Below are 11,014 nucleotides of genomic sequence, written 5' to 3'. Positions count from 1 at the left end.
ACAATTAGTAATATTTCAAAGAAGGATGAGTCATAATTGGTATAAATTTTAGTTTTTTTAGTATTTTTGTTTTATAATTATTCCCTTTATACTACTGCGAAAATGGAAAATGACCTTTAATAAACATCCCTGTTCCAACCAGATAACACCCAATATTCTGCTCCCTCCACTCCTGCCTGTAAGGTGCCAAATGATTTTCAAGATTGGCTTACTGACTTTAAAAGTCCTTTATGGCCAGGACCCAAGGTACTTGAACCAGCTTCTGATTCCATGCTGCAGCAACCAATTGCTGCAATCTGTAGAAGGAGGGCTTTTAGCAGGACGTAGAATCTCCCGGAATTGATCTGGGAGCCATGCAGCTTAGACTCTATGGAACTCTCTTCCCCATACAGTTCAAGAGGCCCCCATTCTAGAATCAGAATCTAGACTCAGGACTTTCCTGTTTACTCCAGCATTTCCTTTATCTGTTAAGCACCTTCAGTCCAATTAGAGAAACAGCGCTATATAAAAAAATGATTTCTATTAATCTTGATTCTTTCATCACTGTAAGTTTTTACACTGGGCCTTTAGTAGATGCAAAATATACAGTTCAAAGCAGGTGAATCTGGAGCCTCAGCTAAGCCAGTAGCCTTTGGCCGGGTACACATCAGAACAAAGTGTTTCCGGACGATATGTCGGCCGCTGGGCTGACATCGAATTGCCTGTACACATTAAAATGATTTAATTAATGATGGAATAATCTCTCATTCTGTCCTTCATTATACTGTACCTGATTGCATGTGATATCTTTGGATAGGCCATTAAGCACAGCCAAGCATAATACATTGCATGGGACCCACAAGAGCGCACTATTGGGCATACACACTGCCCGATATGCATTATATGTCAATTTGACATATTTGGCCAAATGTAATTTCCTCCCGAGTTCAGCGGCCGTGCAGGATGCCGGCCGAACTCTGAGGTTTATTTTAAGGGGCAGTCATTTACAAGGCAAAACCAAACCTTGTAACTGAATGCACCTTTAAAAATAAACTCAACTGAACTCGGAGGCAATTACATTTTCCTGATCGTGCCTATATTGGTGTAGGGTGTACCCACCCTAACAAGCTCTTAATTTCAATCAGCACTTGCAGACACCCCCAAGTGTACAGTCCAGTGTTTATATGGTTTATAGTGAATGTACAGTAAAACAGAGTGGAAATTTGGTTTGTCCAATTCTAAACTAGTCCCAGTATATTTTACAGCAGAACCAGCAATAACTGATTTCAGGCAGATCGTTATTACAGTTTACCTGGCATGAAGACCCCAACCATGAATTATTTTCATGTCTATAAGTATAGTTCCGTTTGAGTTATATTGCACTTATTTCCTCTTAGTCTGTCTTAACAGAACGTCTTGATTACAGGTCACAGCCTCAGCAAAATAAAAAGAAACTCAAACATAGACAGAACCTGAAGTCTGAGGTTGCACAACTGCAATAACCAAGTTCATTCCACTTTTCTGTAGCTATCCCTGATCTAAGAGATAAACAAAAGGTCATGGGTATTACCCTTACCTGTCTGCTATCTGGTTTTCATATGCCAAGCTACAATATTTAAACGACAGCAAAAAGTATCTGCCATATCATATAGGGGCCTTTTCACCATAGTAGCCATCTTTAAATATCAAAAGCGGCACAAATTTCTGTGATACTTATGACCCTGTGACCAGTAACACTGCTACTGCAGTAGCAGCATTACTTACCACCCCTGTTGCCACCTTCTTCGCACATGTGACCCGAGGTCATGCATGCTCACAGCCACTAGTCATACAGGGGCAGATGTATGAAGCAGTGATAATTGAGGAGAAGTGAGCCAGAGGAGAAGTGGCACATGGCAACCAATCAGCACTGAAGTAACATCTATAATTTACATAATATAAAATTGTACAGAGCAGCTGATGGTTGTTATGGGCCACTTCTCCTCTAGCTCACTTCTCCTCCCTTATCACTGCTTCATACATCTCCCCCACAGTGAAGAGACGGTTCGGATCAATCTTCTCAACCCCTGACTCCAAGAACCTGCGCTATCAAGAGATGTTTTTTTCTGTTTTCTAAAAACTAGGTGTCCCTATTGGGCCCATACTAATGAATGTATCACCGAGGACTATCCCATTGTCCCCGAAATGTCGTCACGGCCCACAGCTCATTGGGTATTTTTATTCACCTGCCTTAGGCAGGTGAAACAAAATCCCCAAAAGCAGGCAAATAGGGATGCAACCACGAAAACATGTTTCATTGAAACTGTGTTTTTGCCAGAATCCTTTTTTTGGGGCATCCTAATTACCCCAAAAATATAGAGAAAAATCTCGAGAGGCGTTCTTCTTTGCAGCGGTGGCCTTCTTTGGAGTAAAATTTAACTCCCCCTGGGCAATGAGCATTTAACTCCCCCTGGGCAACGAGCATGTAATCCCCTATGGCAACGAGCAGGTAATCCCCCTTGGCAACAAGCATGTAATGCCCCATCTGGCAACGAGCATGGAACCCCTGACAATGAGCATGTAACCTCCTATCTCAGGCATGACCAAACTGTGTCCCTGCAGCATGCCTTGCCATAGTTTTAGCATTCCTTAATAGCAAAAATGTGGCAAGGCATGATGGGACTTGTAGTTCACAACAGCTGGAGGGCCATAGTTTGGCCATGTCTGCCCTATGGCAATGAGCATGTAATCCCCCTTGGCAACAAGCATGTAATCCCCCTGGAAATGAGCATGGAACCCCTGGCAATGAGCATGAAACTACCTATGGCAACAAGCATGTAATCCCAATGAACATAGAACCCCTGGCAAAGAGGGGTTCCACATTGTGCCTAACAATGTGATTAATTGCAGAAAAATTACGTGATTAATCACAATTAAAAATTGTAATCATTGCCCAGCACTAGAAAATATTTCATTATAAATATTTTCAAAATGAATTTCTGCACCCCATTGTCATCTTGTTGGTTACCAACTTTAATAAGTTTTTCATTCCCATTTCCCACACAGTATGTAATAAGACACTGAAGCTCATGGAAATTGCCCATTAGTACATTGCATAGTTAAAGGTGATTGAACTTGGCATTCTCCCACAGGTCAGTAACACTTATTTATCAAGAATTATCAGATAAAGATTGCACAATTGTGATATGGAGGGTGATAAGTTTGGTGGGAAGACGGGTGAGATCACACTTCTCAGGGTTTATAAAGAGCAACCTCCAGCCTAACTAGAATCACTGATCTGCTCATTCCTAAGCTCTCTGAGGTCCTTCTCACCTGCACTAACTTCAAGATGTCTTTCACTGGAAAATACGAGGTTGAATCTCAGGAGAATTATGATGCCTTCATGAAACATATTGGTGAGTATTGACCTCTTTGTATTAGAATTTCTCTTATACCTTTTCAGAGTTAAACATTTAACAGTGACTAGATAAGGTCTTATTGCTTTCTTGTTGCTATAGTGTTTGTGTGTTGGTCAGCTAAAGCATGTTTATGGAGTATATATTGATTCTACACTTAAATGTAGAACATTGAAAAGTATAGACTTCAAATGTAGATGTTTCTTTGCAATGTATGTAAAAATTCTAGGCCTTACATTGATGCTTTCTTCCATCTCATTACAAATTCCATATTACATGTTAATTGGTCATATCTTTTGTTGTAAAAGGCATCCCTGATGAACAGATTGAGAAAGGAAGAAACTACAAATACACCACAGAGGTGGTCCAGAATGGTGATGCGTTCACCTGGTCCGAAATATATCCAGGACACACTTCCACCAATAAGTTCGTTGTTGGCCAAGAGTCAGATTTGGAGACAACAGGTGGCAAGAAGTTTAAGGTAACTAGTTGGTCTCCCTCTAAGCTACAGGGCCAGATGCACTAAGCTTGAAAAGTGATCAAATGGAGAGTGATAAACAACCAACCAATCAGCTACTGCCTGACATTTTTCAAACACAGAATGTGACATGCAGGTAAGAGCTGATTGGCTGGCTGTTTATCACTCTCCATTTGATCACTTTTGAAGCTTAGTGCATCTGGCCCACTGTCTCCACCACTGTGGTGACATTAATGAGTATGAGCAGATGGGTTCACAGCTAAGTGTAAGCATCTACATTTACAATTTAAATATTGCTCCCCCTACCCTGCCACTTTCCATGATTTCACATTTTCTGGGTTGTGGTCTTCTGTTTATAAGTTAGGGGTCACGACTGCCCCGATACTTATTGTGGAATGTTAGGAGGTACCTTCCAAATGAGACCAGTGGAGGTGTTGCCCACATCAATCGATATGATTAGTATAGAATGTACTTAATTAGTGATAGGTGCAATCTGATTGGTTGCTATGGATTGATTATTTTCCTCCTAAGGGAGAGATGCACTAAGCCTGAAAAGTGATAAAATGGAGAGTGCTAAACAGCCAGCCAATCAGCTCCTGCCTGTCATGTCACATTCTGGGTTTGAAAAATGACAGGTAGGAGCTGATTGGTTGGTTGTTTATCACTCTCCATTTTATAACTTTTCAAGGCTTAGTACATCTGGCCGTTAGTGAGGCAAATAAAAGATCACTAGCTGCAAATTGTTTATTTTCTCCAACCAACATTGTTTTAGTCGGGTTTGTTACTATTTAATCTTTATTTTTCCAGTCATATTAAATGACAGTGGAGGGCTGGTGCCTAGAGGGTAATGTATTAAACCATCTAAAATAAAGAGAAGTTGGCCCTAACAACCAATCAGTTTCTACCTATTATTTCATGGAATCTACTTTGTAAATGCTACCTAGAAGATCATTGGTTGCCAATAGCAGTATTGTTGCATTCCCCCATGTTCACTCTAGGTGAAGCTGTAATTGGATATCCCTCTCCATTCTTATAGAGGATGCTCAGTTCAATTCTATACCTCCCAACTGTCATGATTTTTGTGGGACCACCCTGTTTTTAGGGGATGGTCCCGTCCAGGGCCAGCAGTGTCCGGCAATGGTGGGGGGCACTTGGGAGTCCCCCTCGCCACATGCTGTTTTATATAGCATAGCAGCGGTGAATAGACACTGTGCGCATGCGGGAGGGGCTGGGGGCATGTGCAGCAATTCATACAACGTCGGCCGCCCCCACGGCAGCACAAACGGGGGCTTGGCTTTGCGACAGTGGGCATCCTGAGAAGTTACGCCCCGTTTGCACAAAGCCATGCCCCCTTTTGGGGCGTACATGGCAAGGTGCCCAGGAGTCCTGACTAGGGACGTGACAATGTTGCAATTCCCTTCACATCTGTTTAGTTCAGAAATGGTGCTGGCCCAAATGTTAGATGCACACAACTCCCTCCTGCCTTACAGACTAATGTAAATTCATAACCCTCATTTCCCTGGAGTCAGACAGGGTCAACATTAGTGATTTTGGGGGCTCCATTAATTTGGGTGACATCACTGTTACCTGTTAACGTAACCACCCTGCAACCATTGGTGCAGAAGGTGCAGTGAACCAGGGCCCCTGAGGACGAAGGGGCCGTCTGCTTCTCCCACTGTAATTTCTTACCCACCACCATAATTCATGGTCCATTAATTAGAAACCCATATATAAAACTGTTCCAAAACTGAGGCCAGATTCTGCCACTTAAGGCTAATAATTAGTGATAGCCCTGTAATATTTAATACCTTTGTACAAGCCCTCCACAGCTAGCTTAGATACGTTCTTGTTATCTCGCTCTTCAATCTATAAACCGGCTGTCATATAAAATCTAGATAGGAACGCAGCCTGGCCTGATCTTTATAATCTATTATAAACCTAAGGTTTTCCCAAGTGTGTGAATCAAGAATATGACAAGGGAGATTACTGTAAATATCTATCTACCTATCTATCTATCTATCTATCTATCTATCTATCTATCTATCTAGCTATCTATCTATCTATCTATCTATGTATCTATCTATCTATATGATGTAATAGTGGGTTTCACTATTTTCCATTCGATTCACTATTCGGTGTGCATTTGATTTGCTATTCGATCTCTCAGTGTTCCTGATCCTTCAGGCAGGAGATTGAAATCAAACCTGGATCGAATTGAATGCAGCAGTGAACACATTAGATTTGCACTAGATAGTCTTGCCTGCCAAGACTTTATTTCTATTCGATTTCCACTACACGGGAGCGCACATTGGGATCGAATCTGTATCGAATGCTAATAAAAGCATTCAATGTGCATTCGATTACGATTTGATTTCTATTAGATTCTGATTCTATAAGCAAAATAGAATAGAAATATAGTGCACATCTCACCGTGTGTACCCTCTATAATGGTGTGTACACACTTGTGCAATGTGCATAAGATTTTCACTATATAGTCAAAATCTCATCTTGGCTGCATAGACTATATAGTCTAAATTGTATGCAGATAGTCTAAATTGTACAAGTGTGTACACACCTTAAGACTTGTTATAAGATCCTCTGTCACACCTATTGCATAAGCAGTGTTTACCAACCCTCTGTGTTATTTTTAAATAGCCTTCCATATCTGTAACATTAAGTAAAACAATTATCATTGCAGGCTACTGTGAGATCTGAAGGAGGAAAACTTGTTGTGGATTTCCCAAAATACCATCATACTTCTGAGATTGTTGGTGGAAAGCTGATTGAAGTAAGTATCCAATGAATTAATATAGCTAATGTGAATTACTTTTATATAGGTTATGGCATTATTTCTTCAACATCAGGCAACATAAGTGGAAAATTGTTGCAAACAAGGTGCTTTATTGTCCAAAGTGCCAAATTAACTGCTTAATGTGTAATCTGAGTCTCTAATGCTCCATCTAATAAAAAGACATAGGGGGGAATTTAACAGGATGAGTTTCAGAAAATGAGAGATTTGGTAAGAAATCTCCAATATTTTTTTTAAAGCGGCAATCATTTACATGGCAAAACCAGTTTGATTTTGCAGTGTAAATGATTGCCGCTTTAAAAAACTAGAGATTTCTTACCAAATTAAATTTCACCCAATGCTACCAACTCCTTTCTCCAACAAAATGCATAAGTGACTGCAATATGGAGATATCTACAAACAACCCCATAACATTCGCAATTTATGGGAGCACAGATAGGTTAATGATTTGGAAATGTTAAGTTCATGAATCTAGTTATTACTATATATATATTTACTGACAGATCAAATACATATATTGAAAGTCAGTAAAAAATATGTGCCAATGGGGGCACATATAGAGGGCAGGATGTATTAAAATACATCGCCGCCCTTCGCGCCCCCCCCCCCCCACCGCGATGCCAGCGCATATGTACTAATATATGCGGCTGGCATCGCGGTGCGGTAACGGAGACCCCCGCGATACCTGTACTGTGGTGTGCGGGGGTCTCTGTCACCTCCCAGCCGGCTCCTGATGCCTACACGCCGGGGACAGCTAAGCAGGCTGTCCCCGGCGCCTCCTCCTCCCCCTGCAGCCGGAAGGACGTCCGGCTGTGTTGATAGGGGGAGGAAGGGCTTACCTTCCGGGGTCCAGGAGGTCCTGCAAGAAGGTAAGCCCAAGGGAGGGGGGAAAGGGGGGGTTGGCGAGGAGGCGGGGTTGCGGCGACGCGGCGGGTGGCAAAAAGAAGCCCATAGGCTTCTATAGGGTATCGCCAACCAAGGTGGCGATACCCTGCCCTGCGATAACAGTGCGGCCTGGTAATAGTACATAGGAAAATGCGGTAAAACAGGGGTTTTACCGCATTTTCCCTTTAGTACATCCCGCCCAGAGTACCCAAGCCAGGGCCTCTGTGGGGATCCAGGTCACCAAGGAATGTGCAACCACATCTCCAAAATGGCATGCCTTTTTGGTCGGGACATGCAGGTACTGCAAAGAACAGAAACCTCATCCACCACCTCACCACCATTCTTGACCAAGACTCCTAATGCCTGGTCCTGACATAACTTATAACAGATCTGTTGGTCTAATGCCTGGTCCTGACATAACTCCTAACAGATCTGTTGGTAACCATGAGGTTTGGTCAAGGACACATACGCAATATGGCTTATCGGTTAATATTGACAGGGCTGCATAGCTAGTATCCAGTGTTTTGTAACTTTCATTTCACTATGATTATATTTGATCAAATGAATCTGTTATTTCAATACTGGAATACGTAAATATTAGCATGCAAATTAGAAAGTGACAGCATTCATTGTTGATAAAAACAGAAAATACTGCTGTATGTTCTGAAAATAAGCAGTCATTAAATAATACAAGTCATGTGTAGTAGTATTCTATATCCTGCAGGTGGCGCTGTTGTTACTGCTGCACTATAGAGATGGACACCTGCAGGATATAAGATAGTACTTTAAGCTAGTTTACTTTTTATATTACAGTATCACCTATCCTGGCACCTTTCTTCTAGTTGATGGAGGACTTAAGGGAATCAGATTGCTAACAATATTGCAAGGAGATGATCATTTTCTATGTGACTACACACTATATAATTTGCAGTGTGCAGGCGTGATGTCAAACCTAATGTACTTTTTATCCTTGCTTTCTTTCAGACCTCAGTATGCGGTGGAATCACCTTTAAGAGAATCAGTAAGAAAGTAGCATAGACCATCAGTTCTCTGTCTGCCTATACTAACACTTAAACCTAATAAATGCAATTTACATTATCATTTGTTCAATTAGTCTTTATTGCTCTGGAGAGTTGCATGACGTAAAGTGTATAATATGGGTACCACCAACAATTCCAGTTATCCAGGGGCAGCACAATTATCCCCGGGAAATACACAGTAATACGTCTTGTCTTTAGTTGTGTGCAGTGCTCATTACTTTATTTCAAATTATCAACAATTTCAGACATTGGGGGGGATTTATCAAACCATACAAAGTATACGTGGAGGTGGTGCTACCATCAACCAATCAGTCATTGTCCTTTATCTAGTACCGCCTATAAAATGATTCTAGTCAAGTCAAGAGAAAAAGGAGCAATGAATTTAATTGGTTGCTATAGGCCTACACTATTCCTATTTAGTGTTAATACATTGCTCCTCTTTATCTTGACTTGTATATTCCTTTGGTTTTATAATTGTCTCTTTTTTTCGCCCACTTTTTAAAAAAAGAACAGAACTGAGCTTGATTATATTAACTTAATTCTCCCTCCCCTCATCTATCCCTCTAAACCAGTGGTTCCCAACCCTGGTCCTCAAGTACCCCCAACAGTGCATGTTATGCAGGTCTCCACACAGAATCACAAGTACTATAATTAGCTCAACCTGTGGATCTTTTCAAATGTGCCTGAATAATGAGTGCACCTGCCGGGTGACCTGGAAAACATGCACTGTTGGGGGTACTTGAGGACCAGGGTTGGGAACCACTGCTCTAAACTATGGAAGCAGAGGAGTCAGTTCAGTTAGCCATGAGTCACCTCTTGTAGCATAAGTGCAGCCATACTGTATGCGGTTCCTGTAGCACTACACTTGTATAGTTTTTGTTTGTGCAGATGTTGAGGTCTCCAAAAGTAAGTCACCCCACTCACTCCCAACTGAATCCACCTTATAATGGGCCCGATGTATCAAGCGTCAAAAAGTGATAAGGCGGAGAGTGATAAACTGCCAGCCCATCAGCTCCCAACTTCCAGGTTACAGGCTGGGTTTGAAAAATGACAGGTAGGAGCTGATTGGCTGATTGTTTATCACTCTCCATTTTATCACTTTTTGAAGCTTGATACATCTGGCCCAATATTTACAACAGATTCATAATTTTACTCATCTGGTAAAACCTCACCTGTAGTACATACCTCCCAACTGTCCCACCCGCAGTGTCCCTTGGGGAGGGGGGGGGGGCAGTTGGGAGAGCCAGTGATCACCACTGCTCTGTGGGTGTAAATGAATAGATGCCGTGTGCATGGCATCTTACAGTGTGATAAGAAGAATGATGAAAACTGAGGGTCGCGATGCTACATCTGAGGCCATGTCCGCCCATGGCTCCACCCCCTTTTCGGTCCACTCACACCTCTGGCATGGCAGGTCACAACTGGGACATGGACAATGCTGGGAGGTATTCTAGTAATATGTACAGCTCTGGGGGCCAGGTCTCTAAGAAGGCAAAAAAATCAAATAAATTATTAGAGAATGGTTATAAAACTAAACAGTTGAAAATGGGCAGCTCAGAGGAGCGAAAGGACTGGGAAGATAGTATAACAGACACATTCCAAAAAACTCCAATTCTATACACATAATTAGTTTGAGTTAATGGACCCACTAATTCATTTCTGCTTTCTTCCATTCATGGTGCGTCCAGTGACATTATATGAGTCCATGTTTGTGCATAGTATTTAAGCTGGTGCCTGAGAAATAGGTCTTGAATATTCTGTTGTTAGAACTCCTTGGTTTTTCCACCTTCGTCCCTTGTAATTTCCCGGTTCCATGCATTTTATGAATATGTCATATATATGGCTCAACTGCTGAGAGGTAAAAGTCTGTGTTCCCCTCAGTCTCTGCAATTCAGGGTCACTGCAAAGATCACTGACAGCATGGTGGCTGAACATTATGGAAGGTCAATGATCGACAAATAGATAGATAGATAGATAGATAGATAGATAGATAGATAGATATCAATCCTCTCTAGTCTCATCTATTCTTGATCCACACACACTTGGGCCCTTATTCTGGTTGGTGCGGTCGAGCCGCATATGCGGCTCCGACCGCACCAGACGAATCCCCGCCTACAAGACGGATCGGCACGGCCGTCCGTACACGGACGGCTGCCGATCCGCATGAAAATGGCGGGGCGTACGCCTCCACCATGTTGGGAGCTGCCCCCTGCATTCGATGGTCGATGACCATCGAAGGCAGGGCCGCACGCTCCCCCCGCTCACGCAAGCTTAGAGCACACGGACAATCGTCCGTGTGAAAGCTTGTATTGGGGCGGGCAGCTGACATCCGGCGATGTCAGCTTTCCGCCCCCATCACTGGCGTCATAGCCTCATTACCATGCATACGCCCCGCGTTTGCATGGGAACGCCCATGAAACGCTGGGCG

General features: G+C 42.4%; 1 protein-coding gene across 1 annotated transcript; it reads left to right on the top strand.

Annotated features, from left to right (window-relative positions):
* Nucleotides 1-3,108: 3,108 nt before the first annotated feature.
* Nucleotides 3,109-8,592, top strand: LOC146072305 (gastrotropin-like). Its single transcript, XM_083179608.1, has 4 exons — nt 3,109-3,374; nt 3,683-3,855; nt 6,551-6,640; nt 8,531-8,592. The coding sequence occupies exons 1-4, from the start codon at nt 3,308-3,310 to the stop codon at nt 8,582-8,584; spliced, it is 384 nt and encodes a 127-aa protein (XP_083035734.1). The 5' UTR covers nt 3,109-3,307; the 3' UTR covers nt 8,585-8,592.
* The last annotated feature ends 2,422 nt before the right edge of the window (nt 8,593-11,014 follow it).

This window comes from Crinia signifera, chromosome 4 (assembly GCF_055691185.1).
Source record: "Crinia signifera chromosome 4, ASM5569118v1, whole genome shotgun sequence".
NCBI classification, from domain to species: Eukaryota; Metazoa; Chordata; class Amphibia; order Anura; family Myobatrachidae; genus Crinia; species Crinia signifera.
Note: the sequence above shows the minus strand (reverse complement) of the source record. Positions and strands in the feature narration are given on the sequence as shown.